Raw genomic sequence first — 25,400 nt, 5'->3', positions numbered from 1 at the left:
CAATGTTTATGAAAGAATTTGATGTATGTCTCTTGCTCGAAGCAAAACTGCTTGCATTAGTCCTTGAGGTTTTTTTCCCCTTGAATTTACCACCACAAAATGCGGGAAGAGCGTGCCTCAGGCCACAGAGCCACCCCACCAATATTGCCTGACCCATCCACCCACCTTTTGATGGTAAAGTTCAAGAAAAAATGTGAGCAGTTTTTGGTCGAGCAATAGAGGTGTGAATAGGGCCTCTTGAGGAGGCGCCATTTAATGTTCAGGAGAATGTTTGCTATTAACCAGAACAGTTACCTATTTGTCTCTTTATCATTTCTAGGATGAATTTCATCCATTCATTGAAGCCCTTCTGCCCCACGTCCGAGCATTTGCATACACCTGGTTCAACCTTCAAGCCCGAAAAAGAAAATACTTCAAGAAGCACGAAAAGCGCATGTCGAAGGAGGAGGAGAGAGCAGTGAAGGACGAACTGCTGAGCGAGAAACCTGAGGTCAAACAGAAATGGGCATCTAGACTTTTGGCAAAGCTGCGGAAGGATATAAGGCCCGAATACCGGGAGGATTTTGTTCTTACGGTCACCGGGAAGAAGCCCCCGTGCTGCGTTCTTTCCAATCCTGACCAGAAGGGGAAGATGAGGAGAATTGACTGCCTGCGGCAGGCAGATAAGGTTTGGAGGTTGGACCTTGTTATGGTGATTTTATTTAAGGGTATACCGCTTGAAAGTACTGATGGCGAACGCCTGGTAAAGTCCCCGCAGTGCTCGAACCATGGGCTCTGCGTGCAGCCACATCACATAGGAGTTTCGGTGAAGGAGCTCGACTTGTACTTGGCATATTTTGTGCACGCAGCCGGTAAGTCCTCTTCTGCATACTTTTTAACTTTTTCCTAATCCTCTGCTGCCAGCTAATGAAAGTTTGCTGATTTCTGCATGCCACGACATGCTTGGTTCTAATCTAATTTGGTCATAATCCATTTAATTTTTGGCTTCAGTTTATGCACAGCTTTGAGGAAGGACCCACTTTGTACGATGAAACATATTTTATGTATTGTATTGCATTAATAGTTATAATTTGAAAAATTGATGTCTCTGGATTCATGTTTATGTGAAATATTGTATTTATGATGGATACATGTATTACAGATGGGTAGCTATCAACTGCAGGGATATATATAAAGCGCTCTGAAAGACCATTGATAGTCAAGAAGAGTGAAGCTCTCGTAACCCAGAGATGGAATATAGCCATGTCTGATTTTATGTTGTGCATGGGCAGCCCTGCCTCCCCTCCCCTATGCACCAGCATTGCAGGTGGTGATTGGGGTGGGGGGGAGGGGGCTGTGGATTGATGCATTTGGGGCAATGGGTCATCTCTGGGTCCCTCTTGTCTTCGAGATCCTAAAGAAGCAAAAAAACAAACCCTGCAGATGAGATATCCTACTGGCTGATTATGAACTCAATGCTGCTCTGATATCACAGCATGTTCATATCATGTTTTGAAAAGGGAATAGTTTCTAATGTTGTCAAATATGAAGCCGCGCACAACTGTCTTGTGTTGCCTTTTTGCACCCCTTTGAAAACCATGCGACTAAACTTTGGGTAAATATTGACCAGAGCCCTGAGTTGGTATTATTTAACCATAATACGTGATCACCGGGTATGTTATTATTTCTATATTAGATGAGGCCTTTTTGTGGGCTTTTTCAGATTGTACTCTGGGCAATTCACTAATTCATAGGGATGACTATGTCCCTGTGGGTTGCAGGCTTGGAAGTATTGCTAGAACAATGTGCTACACTATCCTGTGGATGTTTACGCTTTTTAAGCTACCTGGTTGGCACTTCAATCTCTTTGTTTACAGGAGTAATTGCTTTATTTGTATGCACCCATTTTGCATGTCATTGGTATTTCCGGATGCGTCTCTAAAGTCTATTTAAAATAACTGGGGCGGTAGAAACAACATAATAGCAAGAGCCCAAACTTGTGCAGTGTTCCCAAAGAAGGCAAATATGTTGGGGCAATAAAAGCATTCCTCGTACTCATTTGATCGAGTCTCGGAATCCAATGGGGAACCCATCGGAAGGCTAATATTGCAATTTGGTCAGTCTTTAAGGCCGCCACAAATCTGAGAAAACAGCCTGTTGCATATTTTTGAAGTCCTACCTGACCAGTCTTTATTATATTAGTATGTTTTTACTTCTCGACCACTAAAAAGTCAGTACGGGTGTGCTGTCGTTTGTCTGCCGTTGGCATGCCAATTGTACCTCAATGCTGATAATGCGGCTATGGTTCCAGAGTCTGAAAAGGGGCCCCTACTGTGGAGTTGGCAAGAAAAAGAGAATTGAGGGTTGAAAAGAAAAAGTTGGCGATGGAGCCAAGTGGAGATGAGTGACGAGCGTTGAGCAATATTGTGGCAGAGCTGCTATGTTCGGCGCACTGTCATTTGTGACGTACTCCCTCAAGAGTTTGTATTGGGATATTCGAAGGCGCTTGTGGATGTTTTTGAATATGTCTGTTCTTGAATGTGTTCATATTTTCTGTTTCAATCGGATTGGTGAATTTCTGTGTGTTTGTCATGCCTTCCAACATTTGTCTGTAGTGGTAAGAAGCAACTCATATTCGCCTGTAGCTTAATAGAGCTCCACTGAACCACATCGAAATTCACACTTCGCAAAGAAGCCAAAACCAAGAGGATCTTGTCTGTCATTGTTCGTCAATGTTTTCGTGGCTCTTCAGGGCCTACCTGCTGATTTTGAAGCCGTGAATGGGTGCATATGGGGAAGCATGTACTTGCCTCTCTGCTGTGAGTTGGCGAGTTTTTTTCCCTGCTGTATGCCAGATGAAATGTTCTTCTGCCCATCGTTCCTTGCGTATGAAAGGCTGATCATTTCTGGGTTAGTGTGACTCGAAGGCATTTGGGTGTTTACTGGCCACTACATCAAGTGTATGCCTCACACCGTTGAAAACTAGTTGTGTAGAACTTTTGCATTCAATTAACAGAGTGTATTAATTGATTGTATTTGCTTATTTTTTTTGATGACATGATTTTTTTGAGTCAAATGGCCATTCGCCTCTTTAGGCCTGTACATTAAATTTAGCTCCTTGAGATTGGACATGGCACCTACTCTGATGCTTCCGACACTGGCGCGTAGATGTTTAGGCCCCAACTTGGCAAGCCTGAGCGTTATTGCTGTTCTACGACCTGGAGGCTTCTCAACTTTCAGGTCTGGTGAATTGCCTCACTACAGTTTCATTGCCACCATTGGCCCGGTGTTAAATCTTAAAGCAAATGTCCATGGCGCAAGGTCACTAACTTTTTAGAGTACACGACCTGGGTAGTCATTAAGTTCTAAAACCATAGCAGGGGACCTTTTTAAAATTTGGACTGGCAATGATCAATGTTTTGGGAGTATCCCTTTTATATGAAGATCTTTCAGGAGCAACTTTCTCCAAAATAATTTTATTTCTAGCAAATGTCCTGCTAGATTTGGCACGCCGCGCAGGGAACATATATGTATGACTTTGCCTACCTCGGTTTACCGATCTGTTTTGACATGACGGATTTATTTTATTCCATGCCAATACAAAGGTGCTTCCCTTCATGACCATCAATTTTCAATAGTTAACAACTGTGAATCTTGTAACTAAATCAAACTTTCTAAAGTTAATTGAGAATGGCGCCGCGCATGCAGCGGGCTGGGCCACTATTCTGTTTACTTGTCCTAGTCGTTCCCAGAATCCATTTTCCTTCACCGTACCAACAGCAAACTTTGAGGACATTGGCACTGGCACAAACGCAAGCTGAACGCTGCAATCGGATTTGTGCCATGTGTGCAGCAGGCACGCCACAAAAGAATAGATTAGTCTTCGCCCCAAAACATGGTCGATTTAATTTTAATGTTTTGCGGGCGATGCCAGTTGTCAGGTGGACGCAGCCTGAATGAGCATTTGAGGACTGGTCAATTGCTACTCAGTGCCGGTTCTGGCAGGGGGCAATGCTCTGCCAAATGTGTCAAAAACATAGCCTCTTCACTCGCATGGCCGCTTTTTTTATTTTTTTTTTTATTTTTTTTTTTTTTTATTCTTTTGGTTTGGTAATTATTCTGAAACACTCAGAGTAGAGCTTTGTTGTGTGTCTTGGGGAAATGAAAAGAAAAGCGGTCCTACGTGTTACTACTACACACACACTTCCCATAGCTTTAAATAGCAGGTAAAATAAACGTGCATTCTTCCTGCTTAACAGCCCAACCAGTATTACACGAATAGTTGTGATGCAAACTAATATCAAATTGGAAAGAGTGAACATGCTTTATTTAGAAGATAATTTCCTGCACATAATTTAAGCACGCATTGCCTCTCAGAAAACATCGTGGACAACAATGCATATTTGTTTTGTTTTTCTTATGCTTTCCTTTGTACGTTTTTGTTATCCTCCCGGTGAATTGGAAACCCGCTCTTCTGAAACAAAGACGCAGGATTTATGGCTAAGCCTTGAACGAATGGATGGAATCGGTAGAGTAAAACCGGCACGTGGCAAGTTAACTCTAAGCTGTCTGGGTCGTGACCTTTGTCATTAGGCATTTGACCTTTCAGATAAGGTCAGCGTTTGCTCATTAGGAGCCAGTCAGCCAAGACACTGTGACGTGCTCCACGTGTGCCGTGGAACCCAAACACTTGTGCGCAGACTGTTGCAGGTTTTTCAAATGGTTTCCTCGTGGCACCAAATCTGCAGGCGGCAAAACGAAGATTCTAGAATATTTCACTAGCCGCTTCTGCGACGGAGGGGATTCATACACAGAAATTGCAAATCAAATTCGCTAAAGCGCGTTCTTTTAAAACGTGAGCAGTACAAGTCGCAAGGCAAGCATTAATTGGTGGTGTTCCTTCCAGGACACCATCCAACTCGAAAGGCTTTTTACCAAATTACATTTTGTGTTCACTGGTCTCAAAAAAGCAGACCATGTAGTTGCTACACTGCAGCTCTCGGGCGGTCTGTCCTGTCTTCGGACGTCTCTCTGGTCTCGTTGAGCCTCGTTCGATTCTGTTTTCACTAAAAATGTGTGCCCCTCTAGTTCACTCTCCCAGCCATTTGGATGGACCCAATACAAGAAACCGTGCCGCCAAACCTGACATTCCATTTTTCCGGCGGGCCTGGCCAGAGTAATAATTTTTTTTCTTTCCTGGGGCTAAGTGAAAACACCCTGGACACTTCATACAGAACCCATGCATACATTCGGTATTGATTGGCCTGCATTAGACCAGCTAATAGGTGCATTAGTTTGAGCGTGGAGCCGGTGTGAAGCATGGCATGGCGGCACTGTAGCACACTTGCACGCATCGTGTGAAGCATGGCAGGGCGGCACTGTAGCACACTTGCACACATCGTGTGAAGCATGGCATGGCAGCACTGTAGCAGACTTGCATGCATCGTGTGAAGCATGGCATGGCGGCACTGTAGCAGACTTGCATGCATCGTGTGAAGCATGGCAGCACTGTAGCAGACTTGCACGCATCGTGTGAAGCATGGCATGGCGGCACTGTAGCAGACTTGCATGCATCGTGTGAAGCATGGCATGGCGGCACTGTAGCACACTTGCACGCATCGTGTGAAGCATGGCATGGCGGCACCGTAGCACACTTACACACATCTTTGGATCACCAGGTCCTCTTGTGAACCGTCTCATTTATTTAAAGAAAATACTTTTAAACAAATTTTACACAAAATACTTGCATTACATAAATATAAAACGCACATACATTCTCTATACATAATGGATATTAAACTAAGAAATGCTGACCCCAATCCATTATCACAGCACAAACCTCTAAACCTCAATTTAAAAACTACATATTTCGTATTGCGGCCCTGCTAGAAGCTACAATTTCGTCTCATCACATAGAAGACAAATTCCAAAACATTTATCCTCAATCATTCGGAGCATAATATGTAAAACCATAACATTACTACTATACACCGCTATCATCGGCCCAACAAACGCGTTCTATGAGGCCAGCATCCTTCATAAAGCGCAGAAGTGCAATAATCAAAGCTATTGAAGGGGCGTTAACAAAACGTCCCCAAGGGATCTCCTCAGGGGTGGACTGGCCTTTAGGGAACTCTGGAGATTCCCCGATGGGCCTCTGCACCCCGGGCCTCTTTTGTGCGCTATTTCCAAATGTTCTCATAGGAAAAGCATTGGGCCTGCTGAAAATGTATCATATGAGGCCACTTTGAACATTATTTCCAGGCCCTCTTTTAGTTCAAAGTACACCCTTGGATCTCCTTTAGAATAAAATTGGTAGAATTAACAAAACGTCCAAAATGTGAACTTCTTTTCCCGTCTAAACATCTACAATCAAGAACAAGACGTTTCAATGACTTATTTTCTAGTGCACAGAACCTACTACACCAGGTGCTCCTAGATCCTTCTCCCCGAGCATCGGGTTATCCCCGAGCATCGGGTTATCCCTTGCTCTCAACAAATTCACACACATGCATATACACCTCTCTCGCACTAGGAGAGGGAAAACGTTTCCAATAAGGTGGGAATACCCCAAATGTTTTATGGACCAAGGTTAAGCCTTCCAGACGTTTATAGCGGACAATATTGCCTAACGTGTCACACCAGTCAAGGGGGTTCCAAAGTCGAACCTACCTTCTGCCAGGTTTTGACCCCACTGTGATGGGGCCTTTACACAAACCATGACAAAAGGGATGTCTTCACCACGTGCCCTATTACAAATGATCTCAAAAAAAGACTGGGCTGGGGGAATCGTACGTTTCTCGCATAGCAGTGCTTCCAGAGAATATTCATGGCTAGGGAGACTATCAAATCGCAAAGCGACCATCGGCACACACTTAGGAAGGGATAGGGCATAAGGTATTGCTTCATCCCATCAAGCACAGGCCTGGTGATCTGCTCTCAAGCTCCCTTTTGCAGCTCTGAAGGTGCTAGAAAAGTGGTCGGAGGCTTCCAAAGAGGCGATGGTCGTGGGTTGACTTGGCCGCCAATTCGCCTTCCATCATAACGCAGTGCGAAAAAAGTCATGAAATGCAGATTGGCCAGATGGCCAGGCTGGCACACTGACATGCCGGCTCCCAAGGCCGGAGCGCAGGTGTTCCATCAGGATTTTCACAAGATTGGTCCAAAAAGCCCTTCCAGAGAGAGTGGAGTGGTTAAAATTGGATTTATGTGAAAGGGCTGTCGTGTGGTGCAGCAGTTTAATATGCAATCAGTCTAACATGAAAGGCCGCTCTCTTTTCCCAAGAGCTTGCATTGATTAAGGAAACCTACAATCCTGACTTTTAACATCAAGCCAATAAAGATTTTCAATTGTGGTGAACATATAGAACTGCATAGATGATACATCGGACTCTGTAAAATTGCTCTGGTTGAGAACGCTATATAATGCATTCTCAATGTGATTTGCTAATTGTCTCCACATTCTGGATTCTGCCTTTCTTGGGGGTGGATTATGTAACGTTGTTTATTGGCTTTAAAATGTGTTGTGAAATGTGGCCATTTACTGACATGTGACTTTACTTCCTCTGCCTACACTATAGCAGCCCTTCACCCATCATGGTCACATCCTGAGCACATCTGACCGTACCACCTACACGCACTTAAACATTTTCATTGTCCTTAATCTATGTATGTCCACTTACGTATTGTCCCAGGTGATTGTTCCATTTACTCCCCTCCACAACTTGGTCAGAATGTCCCTCCAAACTCACCCGATTGTAAGAAGCTTGCTGCATCCCATCAAATCTGATTTCTTATCTATTGTACGTTCTGTTTTTAATTAAGATCATTATGCCTCCTGTATATGAATAAATAAAAACAATTTAACCAAAGAGTGTCAGTGAAACTAATCGAAGTATGGGATTTTATGGTTGGCATACAAAGACCATCGGACCCATCCAATATTGTAATCGGATCTAAAAATTGTTTTGGTTGAAAAGTTACTTTCGCTTATTGAAATAGTTTAGCATAATCGCTTTTTGTGAACTTACCTCCTGGAACTAGGTTCTTCACTAGCTATTCATATATTGTTGCACAGTCGCCATCAGTCATTACATAACACTTACTGCCTGCCTTGAGAGTTGCTTAATAGTCCTGCTGCATGAAAATGCAACTTGCATTGGCACACTACACTTCCTCCGCAGACGGTATTATGGGAAGTAGGCATAACATTCATTACTGAAAGTGAATCTAGATACTCTCCTTTATTGGTGTAAAATTTCGAGCTATGTTGAAATTAGTTTTCTTAAAGAAGACCTGTAAATGACAGCTTTTTGACGGATCTGTGTGTTCACTGCAACCGTCATAATTACGACAGCCGAAAATGGCCATTTCTTTTTTTTACATTTATTTTTTGTTGTTTTTTAAAACTCCCTTTACACCACATATATATGCGGGTGGAGACCCCACGCACCACCCCATATAATATTATATAATTTACCCCCCACCCACATTAATATGTGGTGTAAGGGGGGGGTCTAAATAAAGAGTCGCAATATTTGGCTGTCTTAATTGTGAGGGCGACATTTTGGGCCATTACCCTTTTTGACAGCCTAAGATTGCATGAGTTTGGGTGTTTTAATAGGACTTAATTAGTTGAACGTACACTTAACTTTGTTTGGAGAATCCCTGCGTAAATAACAAAAGAAACAACACCTGTTATAAAACCAGCATATTGTAATCACCAGAAAGAGTTCAACTTGCATACTTGGAAGGGACAGGGCTGTAAACAAAAAATATATGAAATGCATCCACAATTCTTTTTTTGGATGTATATTGAATTTGTATTTGGAGTGTTGCCTTTAGTAAACCTTTGTGCAAAATGGTCAGATAGTGCGGATCCTATTGACATGTGTTTGGGTGAAATTTGAATCAATTGTTAATTTGTTTTGACCCCATCTGTAATGGATTTTGCAAGAAAAGTCAGATAAAAGAAAAGGGGTGGGGCACGGGAACAGTGATTCTACTACACTTGGTACGAAAATCAGTGTTTGGGAACGAATATATTATTGAGAACTTTGCTGCGTGTGCCTGTGGCGGGACAAGGCAGTGCCCTACCGTCTCCAGACTTTTAACACAATCAGGCAAGGTTATCAGACTTAGTGTAATGTTAAATCTCTATGAGGAAACTATAATTAAGGTGTGCAAAGACTACATATCACCCAGCATGGTTGGGTTAAGGATACTCCAATGATCTTTTGTAAGACATGGTTATATCCATCCAGAGATCGAGTGGGACAAGATAAGTAAGGAGTGCATATTTAGTCTGTCGAACCGCCTCAAAAAGATGAATCAACTTTGCTATTTTTCAGTTCCTCTCTGAAGCTTGGATGCTAATGGAAAAATGATCATTTAATAATACTTTGTACTGTAATTGTGTATATATAAACAGTAGTCTTATAACTGGAATGAAGATCAATGTAATATGATTGATCCATGGATCAATTTGTGTGTTTGTCATAGTGGGGTGGTTACACATAATTATGCCCTTTTGTTCTTGTGCAAGGTTTATATGTATTATTCTAAGTTTCCTGTGTTTACATATTTCTATTTGTTTTAAAGTCTTTTGTTCTGAAAACGTTTTATCGGTTGTAGAACAAGTAATCCCACTACCCTGAAGGTTGAAAGAAAATTGTGTTTTCTCGCCTGACCAGTGATTCTGACCAGGGATCCCCAGAAGATCTGGGTGGAAATATCCCTGCATGGTAGGGGATGTCTGTGTGGTGACCCTCCCCTCCCAATCTAAGAGTTTTGTGCCTGGGGACGTTCCCATTGCATCCCATGACAATCTGTGGGCCTCTGCTAACAGCTGTTCTGAATCTGGGCCCTTCTTATGTGGGTCGGCCGGTTCTGTAATTCTGCATATGTGGCTGGTGGCGTCTCATGGCTGTATTGTGGTGGTTTTCTGATGGCAGTAGCCGAGTTATGGCAGCTTTAGGAATCATAACTGGCAAATTGGTGAGGTTCAGTTTATTTTTAACTGAATATATAATTATATAATACATGTATTGCTATCTTTACAAAGAAAAGGTCGAATGGCAGGATCCTGCACTGCACTAGGGAACATGCCTGAGCCCAGGATCTTATTATGACACAAGTCCTTTCATTCATATCCTTTCCCCAGTCAGAGGTCACCGTAACCACATGTTTGAACCTAGCAAGCAACGTTTGTCACATTTAATTTGTCCTTGTTCACATGATGATTTCGTATTCTGCTCCACTGAGAAAAGTCTCTTGTCACTTTCCCTGTAATTATTGAATTACGAATATAAGTGCCGTCTTGGCCTTCCGAGCTGCCACCAGAAGTAAGCCTTTTTCCAGTTAAAAACACAGGAGGATATACATTTAATATCATAGTTGTATTATGTGTACGCTTTTTCATCTAGGGTATTAAACATTTGCAGTGATTCTACATTTGTAAATGTCTGCTATAATTAAAAACGCTTTCAGTTATTATTTCATTAACGGTGTTGAGTAGCGGAAGCCAGAGTACTGTTTCTAAGTTTGTTTTCTGTTTTTCATCTTTGTATTATTCATTACTTATTTCTCCTCCTTCTCGTCATTTATAAATCTCCCTTGTTAGCTGGTGTCCCTTCCTATTCAGATTGAACCACTATTACATTCACTGCTTAAAGATGGCAGAACTCCATTTCATGGCCGTATATCAAAATGTGTGCATCCCCCTGTATAAATAGGCCCATGGTTTGCGCAAATTGGAGCGTCAGTAAGACACTATATTCTCTTCTGTTTTAAGACTTTAAGTGGGTGTAGCTCAGTAGTTCTATAGGTGTATGTAAGTTTCATTATAAGCATATATGTACAAGAGTCAGAAAGGTCAGCCACTGCGTGTGTGTGTATAATAGAAGACCCGCAGAAACTGGGCTGGTTCAATGGTGTTTATATTACCAGCATAGCAGCTGGCTCAGACTTTACATTGAAGACGTTTTCTTAAATCACTCTTTCATCCTGCTCCCTCTCCCTCTCAGAAGTTTGTCAGCCTTTAAGGAAGTTGTACCAGTAAAATCTCCTCCAAATTAAAGAATTTAGGACTGGGGCTGGCATATGTGAGCAATCCTGCAGGATAAGGTAGTTTTTCGAACGTTCCGCGTTTCATTCCAAGATCTTTACGGAATTCCATCTAAACCAAGCAATAGTGCTTCCAGCCTAGTCTTCACCTTCAGCAGAAGAGGCTTTACACAATCTAGACCTCTCTAGACTCTTTGAATTATATTTGGACAAAACAAAGCGTTTCTGGAAGTCTAACCGTTTGTTTATAACCAATTGTGGGCTTTCGCCAGAGAACAAAGTGGAAACGGCTACTGCTGTAATATGATGACATGGCCGTTCTACCGGAGCTAAGGGAGCATTGATTACTTTGCATAGACATGTCCCGTAGTAGACCTCTGCAGGGAAGCCCCTGGGAGGGCGCTCATGCTTTTTTGTGAACATCATTCTCTTGATGCTTTTTTCCCAGAAAAGAGACTGACTACCTGTTGGCCAGGAAGTGTTTCAGAACCTCTTCACTTTAATCCTAGCTGGGCTTATATTCTCTCCACCACCCAGCATTTTTCGGGTCTTCAAGGTCCAATTCCCAAACCAGCTGGGAAGGATTGGAGAGCAGGGCAAAACAGTAAGAAAAAAAATAACCTTCATGTTGAGTATAGTACCCTTATTCCTCTCGCTCCCTCCTTCACAAAGCCCTCTCGTCTATCCCATCCCATCCCATCCCACCATGCTTTCATCTATATATTGGGAAAGGATGTGGGATGTGACCATTGGAGATGCATTTGTGGTGTCAGGGCCTGGCGCATACAGCAATGCTTGTGTGTACACCATGCCCATTATGAATTATTGTCGAGACAGCTGTTTTTGGGGAAGAGTACCAGAATCGCAGTGAAGATAATATTTGATATTTCTTATGTTGTTTTTAACCAATTCAAATAAGCAATGGTTCAAGCCCCACTATATTAGGAATAAATAATAGAAGGACATATGCGGAGGCTATGACCTTTTTTTTATGTAGAACAATGATGTGACATTTTTATTAGATGCAGGAATTTTTATCAGGAATGCTTTTATAGAAATGTGTAGAAGAGGGAAACGTAATATAACATTGGCAGATCTTTTAGAGAGTATTTTAAATTGGGTGATGTCAAGCATTTTAATTAACGGTTTGTAATGATCTTTTATGTATGTGGCGGTCTTATCGTTTAATGGATTATGTTTTCCAAATGAATTTATTTCTCGATTTCTTTTTGTATTTTAGCTCTTTAAAAATTTTTTTAATATGTTTTAATATTGCAAATAATGCCAATTGCGTTTTTTTGCAATTTCTATCCTGGTTATTAGAATTTTAGCTGCCATTTTTTGTGTGTATTTAGGTCTAAACTTTTATGTCTTTCACAGTGCTCTGCAGATTAAATAATGATATTTGTGTGACCAGGTGTCGGAGTTAATTCTGCTATGAAACGTGCTTTTGCGATGATTGAAGTATTCATTGAGAATCACAATATCTCTATACTGGATTGTGTGAATTTCATTGATGTGTCCACCCAAAAAGGCAAGGTGTACTGTACAGTGAGATATTGAGCTCCCTCGCTGCAGGCATGATCTCTGATAGCAGTCCATATGGCAGTTCATATAAACGTGAGCAGACCTGTCTGAGTTTGGGGTACCTTGCACTTGCTCGTCAACTGGGGAGGCTCCATCTGCAGGGGGATGTTCTGTCATAAGAGAGTTCAGGGACCTCCAGCTCTATCCAGAAATCTCTGAACATGTGTGCATGGTTATTGAGAGTTTGCTGTGAAGAATGATTGCTCGAGTTTTCAAGAATGTTCTACTTACAAATATTTTTCAGGGTCCTTTTTGACACCGCGAGCTTGGAAGCCACAAAAAGTCTCTGTGAAGCATAACAGAGAGACATAGAAGTGGAAAGAGAGAAGACTCGAAAGAGCAAAATCACACAGGCACCTGCGTAAGGAAATGATTTTTTCAAAAAGCAGCCCCCGAGAGATGGTAGAGAGTGATGCACACAACGCTAAAATAAAGTTGAATCGCAGATTGAAAATGTTTAAGGATGTGGAAATTGGAGAGGCTATGAAAGGGCAATGCGCAGTAGCCCAAATACACAGGAATTGCCGTCCGGACATACCTGTGTAATTTAGTAGATACGAACATATAGAAGAATTATGAGGAGCACATTTTGATGATGGGGATTGTAGAGTTGATGATGACAGACAGCAGTCCATTGCGGGACGCAGACTTTTGCCGCCCCTCACTTCCCTCACTAACCACCCTAGGATCAGGATAAGGGACATTCTGGACAGATTAAACAACCTGCTTCTCCAGGGAAAACCGAGTGTGCTCGACATTGACCCCAGCAACAGTAATTGTGTTCTTAAAGATGTGATTTTGAAAGCTATTTCTAACACTCCATAATGCTATGTTCTTTAGTTGGGACACTCCGGGTTTTCAACTGTCCAAGACAAAGAACCAAAGAAAGTGACCATCCTGACCTACTTTTACATATGTATTATTTAGTCCTCTCTTTTGTTATACACTAAATAAATTATGTGAAAGCAAACCTCATTGTGTCTGTCTGACGCTCGCTCGGTGCCCATACTGACAGTGTAACTAGAGCATGGAATTTAAAGGGATGGTCTAGTAAAAAATTTTATTTAAAAAATAGATAGGCCACATAAAAAAATAAATACTAGCATCCTCCGTTTTAAAACTTCCTATGTAAAATTTTGAGCTATTCAAGCTCAAAATTCGAAAAAGCAAGCACAGGGGCGCAGCCATTTTGTGAAATGGAGGCCCTCCTGTGCTGGCTTTTGCGGCACTAATGAAGGAAAAGCCAGCTAGCTGTAGTAAACAAAGTCTACCACTGGGTGGCTTTCCCTTCGTTAGTGCCGGGACTCTGAGGACGCGGACCGGAGACCAGAGCAGGAAAGCTGCAGCTGAATCTCGGTAAGTGCGATTAATTTTTTTTACAAAAAATAAGCACTAGCTGCGTTTTTTTTTCTAAGTTTTCCGGGCAGGAGGAGCCCGGAAAACTTAGAAATAAAACTGCAGCTTTAAAAACGTTGTATTTATGTTTGCGGTCGCTTTTGAAGCGACCGCAAACATAAATACAACGTTATTGTGTTGGAAAACGCTGCGGTTTTTCTTTCCAAGTTTCTCAGGCTCCTCTGGCTCGGCGGAGCCTGAGAAACTTGGAAAGAAAAACCGCAGCGTTTTCCAACACAACCGCGTTGTCTGCCTGAATCTGCTTTACCATTTGGCTCCCCCGTGGGGAGCCCGAGAGCCCCAAATGGTAAAGCAGATTCAGGCAGACACAACGCGGAATTGCGGAAAACAACCGCGTTGTTTCTGCCTGAATCTGCTTTTCCATTTGGGGCTCTCGGGCTCCCCGTGTGGAGCCCGAGAGCCCCAAATGGGAAAGCAGATTTAGGCAGACAACGCAGCATTTAGCATTTCCCATTTGGGGCTCTCGGGCTCCCCACGGGGAGCCCGAGAGCCCCAAATGGGAAATCAGCTGCAGGTAGAAACACTACGCAGGATGTAAACATAACCGCGTGTGTTTCTGCCTGCTGTGGCTTTCACTTTGGTCTCCGGTGCTCCCCTGGGAGCACCGGAGAGCCAAAGTGATAGCCACAGCAGGCAGAAACACACGCGGTTGTGTTGGAAAACGCTGCGTTTTTTCTTTCCAAGTTTCTCGGGCTCCTCCGAGCCGGAGGAGCCTGAGAAACTTGGAAAGAAAAACTGCAGCGTTTTCTAACACAATAACGTTAGCGACCGCAAACATAAATACAACGTTTTTAAAGCTGCGGTTTTATTTCTAAGTTTTCCGGGCTCCTCCAGCCCGGAAAACTTAGAAAAAAAACCGCAGCTAGTGCTTATTTAAAAAAAAAAAAAAAAAATAGCACTTACCGAGATTCAGCTGCAGCTTTCCTGCTCTGGTCTCCGGTCCGTGTCCTCCGAGTCCCGGCACTAATGAAGGGAAAGCCACCCAGCGGTAGACTTTGTTTACTACAGCTGGCTGGCTTTTCCTTCATTAGTGCCGCAAAAGCAAAAGCCAGCACAGGAGGGCCTCCATTTCACAAAATGGCTGCGCCCCTGTGCTTGCTTTTTCGAATTTTGAGCTTGAATAGCTCAAAATTTTACATAGGAAGTTTTAAAACGGAGGATGCTAGTATTTATTTTTTTATGTGGCCTATCTATTTTTTAAATAAAATTTTTTACTAGACCATCCCTTTAAGTGGCCCTAAATTCCCACAATTCAATGGGAATGGTAAAGTAATTTTAAAAACGTTTGCACTGGAATTGTTTTCTAACATAATTATGAATATGCCAGGCAGTAGCTAGGGCATCCCTGCACAGACTTCCGCTCTTAACTTGTACAGGTATAGCTTTTCAGGCAACTGTTGGAAAAGAGGTGGCACCCCGGACTAACCAGTGGGGGAAGTAATCTCATCAACGTCAATAGGCCACATTTTACATTACTCTTCACTGGCCATTGGAGAGTGATCATTCACTGTTGACGAGTATGAAATGGTGTGTTCTGTGCATGTGGTGAACTGGTTTTCATGTCAGTGGTCGAGTGACCATAATGCTTGACTAGTAGCATGTCCCTTGATATTTCTGCCCCATCATCATTCTATTTTATTGAATGGCTACAGCCATTACAAAAAATCTAAACCTGTAGTGTATTTTATATGTAAAGAATTAACAAGGATACTAATAGATTTATTTTCTCAACATCTGTAAATCCTTCCTTTAATCTAATTAGGGCATACATTCCTTACATTTGGAAAGTGCAAGTGCATTTTTATACTAACATTATCTGTGTTTTCTACCTGCGCTGACATTAATACAGCGTTAAGCACCCGTTCGAAGGGCTGGAATGGTTCCAGCCTTTGTAACCAGTGCTTAATGCTATTAGCAACCCAGGTTTCCAATCCGGAAACCCGGGGTGCTAAGAAAATAGTATTTTCATTCAATGTACGGGATGCCACAGGAGTGAATATGCTGTTTCAAGATGGCTGCCATGGATATGGAAGGTGGGGCTCCATATTGAGCCACTCTTCCATTTGTATGGCGGGCACGGAGCGGCAGCAGATGGTGCTGCCGTAGCCGAAGAAAAGAGGTAAGTGGGTACGGGGGTTGGAGTAACAGGAAAATTAAAAGATATGGGAGTGGGGAGAAGTCGATTTTGGGCTCCATGGATCCCATGGGCTGAGATTATCAGGAACCTGATTGCCTGCTCTCCCCTGCCCCTTTTGCTAAAAAGTGTTCTCTGTTCTTGCCCTGCAGACAAGTACCCCTTCCCTGCAAATCTATTGATGGATCTGATACATCTCCCCTTGCCTTCGGGAAACGAATCCCTTGTTTAGCTGGGGAGAGGTCATTTTGGCTCTAAATCAAGTTATTGTATATAGTTAATTTGTAAATCCCAGTCTGGAAACGAATGACCTTTAAAAACCTCTGACCAATGGAAAATGTACCTTTTTTTTTTTTCTGAGGGTGGTAGCTCTACTGCAACAAATTGTGAATCATGTTCAAGTTGACTTCGACCAGTTGGAGGCACTGATCCTCTATGCCCCTCGTCCTGTGGAAGCCGCAAACGGTTGGAGCCCAACGGCAGCAGTGTCGTAGTGCTCATGTTGGGTGACTTGCTCATTGCATTTGACGCAGTTGACCAACAGATTCTACTTTCTTGCCTCAAGCAAACGTGGGATTCAGCATATGGTCTTACACTGACTTGAATCATTTTCATCAGCTCACGTTCAGGCTGTAGCATTACCACTGCTTTACTTCAGAGTCCATTCCATTAGAGAAACAGGATTGCTCCAAGTTTCTGCATGTCCCCCATGGATACATTCTGCCTATTGGCAATGCCCATTACCATGTCTGTCTTTTCTTTTTATAGAAGTGGGGATGAAAACAACTAGTGTGATACCAAAGTAAATCAGTAGCCACCTGATTGTATGTTCAGAGCTAGTCTGTAAGCGGTTGACTCCTGGACACGAGATGGCTTTGAAGCGCAGTGTCAGCAAAGTAGGGTGATGGTGAGCAAGCGTGACGTGCAGATGTTCGGTGCTCCAACGCATGCTCCTGAGTTAAAGGCGTTCACGCGTCTGGCTCGTGCTTCTGAGGTGCAGAACACGGATCTTACTACCTCTGGCATCTTCTTTTTCACCAAGACATTATGAAAAACGTTGATTTTCTTCCTGGTGTCGGAGGGTTCCTCGGTTACTGCGGCCATAGAAGCTTTGTGGCTGGGCTGTGGGAATTGCCATTGCTTAACTAATGTAAGTAACTTGACATGCGTTTCTCAGCATGTCTGCTATGTTGACTTGGCGGACTAATGTTCAAGAGTCACCACCAGTTGCTAGCCTTGTTTCCCATTTTTTTCCCCTATGCTGGGATAACGTTTTATGAAGCGCGTGGATCCCTTTTTACACTCCACCCAGTTTTTCCACGTGGATCCAGTGTGTGCATGAGAGAAAGTGCCATTTATTTGTGGTTCGGGTAGACCTTTGGCATTCCCTAGCTTGATGATTTGTGAGCCTCTTGCAGCATCTCCCTCCCAGATTCAGAACTTTATGCCGAGAGGTCACGCCTGTGGCCGAGAAGGGCTTAGGCAATAATGCCATATATGGTGGAGCAGGGGAGAGGGGTGTATACCGGATGGTACCTGCCCCCAGTCGAGATAATGGGCTCCAGCAGCACAATGGTTTATAACCAGTCTGTAAACCCTTACCATCCCACCATGGCATGACATACATAACATTATTGCCATAGTACTCGGATAACATCCGAGGTGCTAAGGGCACACTTTTACTAGGCAGAAAACTGGCCCTGCAGAGCCTGAGGCGCGTTTTCTTTCTCAAAAAAATAAAAAAAAACAGGAGGTTCCCCTCGTCCATGTGCATGGTGGCCCAGGGAGAGCTGCACTGCAGCTAGTAGCAGGTATTAATAGCAGAGTTATCAGGATTCCTGTGGCCATGCGCGAGAAGGGCATGGAGTCCTGGTTTTGCTTGGAATTCTGGGACTTGTTGTTTTTTGCTTGCCATTTGAAAGTTTCGAAAACTACAAGTCCCAGAATCCAAAGAGGGGGAAAAAACAGGACGGTATGGCTTATCTCGCATATCTGAGCAACCTGTTCTTGAATAATAATAAACCCAGCCAACCGCAACTATTGAAGTTGGTCGACTTTCTTAGTTTATTACACATCAGTGAATTGTCTCTGAATTGTCCTTTTCTGGTTCATTGTTTGGCCCTTTTGGTCCATTTGTATGCATGTCTAGCAAATCCATCGTACTGAAAGTTTGGAGGTCCAGGACCTAAATTCATATATAGTCCCCTTCAAATGTATTTGCGCTTAACGTGTACGTTCCTCTCTTTGGAACGGTTACACATCAGTCCCCACCCACCCCCCATTTGAATAAAGAAGGTTCTGCGTCTCAGATTGACAGCCACATTATTGCATCACTTAAACCTTTAATTTGCGACGGTTTCTCTTATGTAAGCGCTTCTTTAGGGGTCGCTTTAAGGTCATGTTTATAGTGAATAGCGGCTATTGGGTGTCTATTGCCAATGTCTGTAAGGCCTCTTACAGGAGAGCCCCTACTGTTCTCTTAAACGAAGGTGATTTATAAAGGTTGGCTTCCTCTGCGAGTTGAAGGATGGCATTGCATCCCAAGTATTGATCCGTAAGGATTAGCATTTTATTCATACTATAAAAGTGCTTTTAATGGAGATATTCTGATAATTGAATCTACACAGTACGCAACATTGAAACTATTTTTGTAATTATTTTCATCTGACCTAATACACTACTCTTAAGTAATTGTGACCGGGGGACGATCTGTATTTTTTGAGGTGCACAGTATAAAGGCATTTAATATTCTGACCGCGGAATGCCGTCAGGATGTTCTTAAGGTCTTGAGAGGATAAAAAGGAAAAGACTTCATTACGTTGGGCACAGTATGAGGCTAAGTCAAGGCAGTTCTGCTAATTAAATTCAATTGCCATCCATTAGACCAATGGAACGAGATGAATCTACAATATCGCTGACGCAGCACAGGTATGCAATTTGGCTAAATGGCCCTTTCAGAACCGCAGCACTCATTTCTCTTCTTCTAATTTTTCAGTTCATATTCCCTCCCATAAAAGTTCAATAATAAATACTGACTTCGGAAGGGAGACGTACCCTGGAAATAAAATTACATTGAACTGTTAGGAAAGGCCACTCGCGGCGCGAAGGGAGCTACAAGGATATCTCGATATAGCGGGGAAAATGGATCATTCATTAGGTTAGTGCCCGTCTTCTTCTTGCCAAGGGAATTGCCCTTCTCACTCCCTCAGAGCATCCCCCACCGCGCATACGCAGAACAGCTTTTAATTGGCGATTGTTTTTAATCGTGGTATAAACGATTGTCCTGAATCCGAGGGCAACCGAGGACGGCCAGTTTAGATTTGTTAGTTCAATTCTGCGGATTGTTTGCTTTTTCAAAAGAGGTGTCCTCTACCAATGGTGGAGGAAACCTAGAAACACAAGGGGCAAGAGTCTGAGCACGCATCCCTTGCAGATCAGGAAGCGCTTCAAGATATCCCAACGGATTCTACTGGATTGCGATAGGAAATTCAGTTTGTTGCTACAGCTGTTGGAGGTCCTTTCTCCATCTGGGATAGGCTTCTTTACTTAAATATTTCTATTTTAGATTGTCTCATACTTAAGCTACCACATTCTACCTATTTCCCTTGTCTCTGTGGTGGCCACGAGTAGTCCCCAATATCCCAAATCTTCTGTTGCTTTTTAACGCATTCCAACCTCAGCACCTTTGCGCATTTTCCAGATAGGTTTGTTTCCTTTTTGTTGTGTTAAAGACGTCGCCAAGTAGGTGTGTTTCTTATAATCGCTAGTGCTGGGCAAATATTTTCAGTGATCGTCGAATCATCCGATGGTTAGGTGTTTATTTGTTCCTGCAAACTGTTAGAACTTATTTTTTAGATTCGCCCAGTGATAGAAAAGAGGGCTCTGTAAGATATGGCAGGCTGCTTCTTCTCCACTGGACCCCATAGCATGCCCTAATGATGGTGTCACATGCCCTATCAGGGCAGCGCAACATATTCAACTATTTTTCTTTTCCAGGCCACTGGAAAAATAAATGTAAACAAATATATATTTTTGAGAGCTGCGTGTGGGGGCCCTTGAACAGCAGTGGGGTTGTAGCGAGGCATAGCCTTGTTTGTAGGGCAGGTGGTGTGTGGCTTTGGTTTTCAATTCCAGTAGTATCCTGTGAACATTTCTGGGAAATTGAGCTTTTGCGGGGTACTTTTGGGGAAGTTCATCCAGCCTTACTTCCAGGCATGTTTACAAAAGAGTTTCACAGAAAGTTATCAAAAGCAAGAGTCCAAAGGATACAGCATTATCCCGGATGAGGCACACCTGGTAGTCTACAAATGCCTGCCCCCTGCTGTCACCAAGGATGCAACGGGGAAAAATGTTGGAAGCTTGGTTGATCAAAAACTGGTGATTGCAAGCAGGGTCGGACTGGGGCATAAAATTGTCTCGTGCACCAATGACAATGTGGCCCGCAGTTGCAAATGGGAATTCATCGCCTTTGCGACGCTCTTTTAATAGTACCCAAAAGGGAGGTTTTTCATAAAATTTGATGCAAATTGTACATTTTAAAGAATATTTATTCAGCAACACTGGTCAAAACTATTAGCCGCATAGTGAAGTAACTCCTCAAACTAGCCCAAATTGGCCAAAAAAAGTGGCCCCCTTTCACCCAAAAAACTGGCCCACCCAAGCATTTGTGTGTTTTGGTTCGGCCATGGGCCTGTTGCCCCATAAACCAGTCCGAGCCTGATTGCAAGCAGTCGCCTACTACAAATGTTTATACGTCTGAGTTCAGAGATTAACACTGCGTGCCAAGATTCAAATGCAAAAATAATTATTTAAACATTCATGGCGTTCTCCGCGAGTAACCTATTAGTTTTGATGCTGCTGCTCAGTAAATGTGAGGGCCCTTAAACGGTCTGGCATCTAGTGTCACTCAGTTCAGCGGGCAATATTGTAATGGTTTACACTGATTTATCGAAATTAAATAGCTATTTCATTTTAGTTTTTTCATTTTTTCCGAAGACTCTTTATGAATGTACTCATTTACATCACGAAGGCTAGAGGTATGTAGGGAACGTTCTTATCCTAATGTTGTTAAAAGTAAGCCGGTTTATAAGTGACACCCCACGTGGAAGCAAGACTTGCCACCTAGAGCGCGCAGCCTGGGGACGCGTGTTTGTGCTTCTGTGGCCACCAGGAAGGGAATATTTTGCATCCTATGTCCTTCTATAGCGGGGGAGTTGCTAGGACTGGAAAAGACCCGGGGCTACGCTGATGTCGGGACTGTTGGGCCTGGGGGCTAGCTAGTCTTTTGGCTGTAGCTCCTGAGATTCTATCCGAGGCTACAACCAAAATCAGGGACTATACCCCCTTTATCCCCCCCTATCAACGCCCCTGTTCTATAGTATCGTTGGATACAGTAACATTGTTTTAAGGAGTCACATATTATTGAACTCTGGCTCATGGATGCCATTTGCCATCCAACCTACGCCGTGGCTACAGTAAGTTTAGCAACACTTTGTTGCCACCCTGGCCTCACTAGCATGCCAGCCCCTGTTGGCTCATAATGCCCGCTAAAGCCTGGCTGACCAGGGCCTCGTTTTCAATAATGTTACACTCGCAATATAAACATGTATTTATTTTTTAAATGGTGGTATTTGTAAAAACCTCACCCCCCTCATAAAACAAAATGTGGAGCTTTGAAACTAATCTTGGCGGCCAGTTTTTCAGGAGCTAGTTTGCGCAGCTGCTTTAAATGCCCGTTGTCCTGGTTCTCACACTCCCCTACCAATGGAGGGCTGCACACACGCATAATTTAAGGAACAATTACGCTAATTAACATCTCATTTGCATATATTTGTGTGAAGTCAAAACAACAGAGATGTGTAAGAATGCCCAAGATCGTTTTTTTTAGGTCTTCCATAAAAATAGGCGATTAATTGTCTCTAGTAAAACGGCGCGCATTCTTCCCTCTTAACGACGTGAAAAAGAAGCCTTTAACAATTAATTAAGGCGGACCTATTCATTCCTGTATTGAGACTTTAAAAAGTAACAGTTTTCAGCGATAGCGACGGAAATAAATCCCGAGTCCTGGGCTAGTAAACAGACTCCTCCGGAAGGGGCACCCGGGCCTAGACTGGGCCCTGGACATTTAGAAGCGGGCTGAAAGCACAGCTCCTGTAATTTGCAGGAACAGCGGCCCGTCCACTGGTGTGTTTCCAGTAGCCCGCCTACGCCCGGCCTTTTCAAGGTCAGTCACTCGATGGATTAATTAAACCATCTTTCTTCGGCTGCAATATACTTTGAACTTCAGTAATAATTTGTAAGTGCTGTACGTCTGAGGAGTCTGACAGAAATGCTTACTCGGGGATTTTTTTTTTCTCTGTCCCATAATTCCGAGTGTTGCCATTATTTCTAAAGTGCTGTTCGGGCCGAGGGATGAATAAACTATATGAATACCAAACGACGGCGCGCGAATTTAAGGGATGTGAGTTTACAAGCGAACTGCCGATTTATTATTGTGGTGAACACAAGTAGGCTGCGGCGGGGATGTTGTGGTTTTTTTGGCAAAAAAAAACGGAGTAAGTGGCGTTATCAACTTCGCAGTTTGCTATTTAGGCGGCTGTCCGCCATTCGTGCACGACACCCACAATTAGCCCTTATGGCTTGTGCAGAGACCTAAAGCTTAGCATTACCCTGGCCTCGAATGTACCAGTGCTGTTGTAGCTGTGTGGAATTCCACCATCCGCATGGTGGGAGTGCGCTTGCCTGGCTTTTTTTTAAATGAAATTAAATGTTGGTAGATATGATATGATAGGTTATTTATAACGCGCTTAATACCCAGAGGTTTCTAAGCATGGACCCGGGGATCGCACCTGTCTTGCTTCGTGTCGGCTTGCTTCCAAGGCGAGCACGTTGCCCCCCCTATCCTCCTGAGACAGATCAACCTCTGGAAAATGTTTGGGTCTAATCCGCACACATTTTCCTATACTCACCGCACGACATACACATAGACACGTGTACTCTCGGTGGACACAGCCAACAGGCCACCCGCCCTGTCCTATTCAGTTAGAATATGACAGCCAGGAGTACATCAAGGTATCTCAGAAGGGGCGAGGCAAAACCTTCCTCCTGCCATGGCCAGCCTAGTTGGATCTGCCCTGTCCTTTGTTAGCTGCTGGTGGCAGCTTTGCACAATGATCAGAGTTAATTCAAGCAGGCCCACTGGAAGCCTGGTCGCAGGCCTAACAAAAGAGACAGGAAACCCTGACCACCTTTGATATGCACTATGTTAACCTAAAGCTAGCTCCCACCTCTCAGTATCCAGGGCAGTGACCTTTCATGTCTGGGACTATGTGTTTACAGTATGCAACCCCTTCAAGGGGACCCCATTGAGAAGGTAGGAGAATGTGGTTTACAGGAGACAGTCTGTTCTCGCTGCAGCTTCAAGGGAGACCTGCTGCTTTAATCGGGAACCACAGAGAGCTCCATTAACTAGAGCGACTCTTTGATCCACGACAGGAAGATGGGTGGGACTTTTCCTGTTGCAAAGCATTCTGGTTATGACCTCATCCATGTGGGCCATTCCCCTTCTCCATATCTGAAGAATTTGACAATAACCCAATCTATTTCAAAGCAACAGGAGGAGCAACCTCTGAAGACACTGCAATTATACGGCTCTCACTATTCTAGTAAGTAAAGTGAAAGCTGATCTAGGCTAGCATTCTCACTAATGAAAGAGATGGGTACGACCCGAAGAGGGCGAGTGACAACCAAATAAGTAGAGCTTGCTAGTGAACCAGCCAAATCTATCCGGTTAGGTTTTCACAATATCCACAAGGAACAGCTGTGTGAGACGTTTACATACAATAAGTTTAAATGAAAATTGTGAAAAAGTGAATCAGAATAAGATTGGATCTTAATATTTGATTTAGAGATGATCGGATTATTGATCTTGCAGGACGAGTCTCGTAGTCCCGCTCTATGATCAATTTCAACAAAAAAGATTTTAAGAGATATTTTGAACACTTTCCAAACAGGTTTCTTGGCTGCTATTGTCGGAAGCACAATGCTGCATGTACAAGTGCAGAAGGCGACAGATTAATGTGGCGTTAAGCCCCTGTTCCAAGGGCTGTAACGGGGGGAAATGGCCCGGCACCCAAGTTAACGGCCCGATCGAAGCGAGGGCCATTAACAAGGGCTCCGGACCATAACCCCTGTTCCAGCAATTGTTCCAGGGCGCTTATGGTATTTGAGCAATTTACACAAAGGGAGCAGGAGATTGTGGTTTAGATGGACTCCCCAACCCTGGGGACTCCTCAGTTTGACTTGAACGCACAATCACGCTTGGGAAAGACCTCCTGGTTTGTCGGGCATTTGTTTCATCACAGGTGGATGCGCATTTGCGGTCTGAAAACCTATTGAGGGAAATGTTAACATTGGATATAGTCTACTCTAAGGCAGGCACGGAAGCTCCCGCACCTAAATCCTGGAGTGCACAATGCATTTTTCTTAAACATATACTGAGTTATACAGAGAGTAAAATGACTAAAATTGTAATCCTCATTCGTGAGGGGAAGGGGATCTACCTGTAAATGGAGGCACTCTACTGTAATCTATACGTGTAATCTAAAGTACCTCATTAGTTCAGATAGTGAAATCTCATTCTGAAGGACCTCTAAGAAAGGCAACAAGATTATTTATATATACATTTGATTAATGTATTTTCAATACAAATATTGTAGTTCTTTTATTAAAAAAGAATTCTAATACAAAATACTGCAACCTCTAACACCAGATGTGTCTCGGGTCAGATTCTGGGAGTCAGTGTTCAGTAGGATGAAATGCCCCATGGATTATTGTTGGAACACTCCCTAAGAATATTCTTATGTGCATTTAACATAATAAAAAGACAATTTTCAGAGTCCTTCACAATGACTACCATTCTGTAGAAGTCCAAAAGCCGGACAATTACAATGGTTTTCGAGGGCTTGCTAGAACACTTTCACAGGGTTCGAAATTGTGGGGAGCTGGCAGTTGTTTAGCTCCTACGTGCAACCTACAAGAGCTTGTTAGCTTGACACCAACAGCTATCCGAAATAACTTCTGGCTCCCCAGGCCAAATGATGCTGAACAAACACACCTATGTGAATTTAACTCTTGTTAAGAAAGGAAGAAGGCAATATGCACGGAATCTCACAGTGTACAACTTCGAATCTAAATATGTGCATACAAAACCAAAGACGTG

The 25,400-nt window shown here is 43.2% G+C and overlaps 1 protein-coding gene across 13 annotated transcripts in view; it reads left to right on the top strand.

Moving 5' to 3' along the window:
• NFIA (nuclear factor I A) overlaps positions 1-25,400 on the top strand; it is a 1,239,884-nt gene that overhangs the window by 556,360 nt on the left and 658,124 nt on the right. For all 13 annotated transcript variants that reach the window (XR_011290794.1, XM_069642058.1, XM_069642053.1 and 10 more), the window contains exon 2: positions 320-851. Coding sequence is in view for 12 of the 13 variants with exons in the window: in XM_069642058.1 (XP_069498159.1) it covers positions 320-851 (532 nt within the window). In the remaining variant the exon portion in view is untranslated. The remainder of the gene's footprint in view (positions 1-319; positions 852-25,400) is intronic.

Source organism: Ambystoma mexicanum, chromosome 1q, assembly GCF_040938575.1.
Source record: "Ambystoma mexicanum isolate Mex_15411 chromosome 1q, UKY_AmexF1_1, whole genome shotgun sequence".
Lineage (NCBI taxonomy): Eukaryota > Metazoa > Chordata > Amphibia > Caudata > Ambystomatidae > Ambystoma > Ambystoma mexicanum.
Note: the sequence above shows the minus strand (reverse complement) of the source record. Positions and strands in the feature narration are given on the sequence as shown.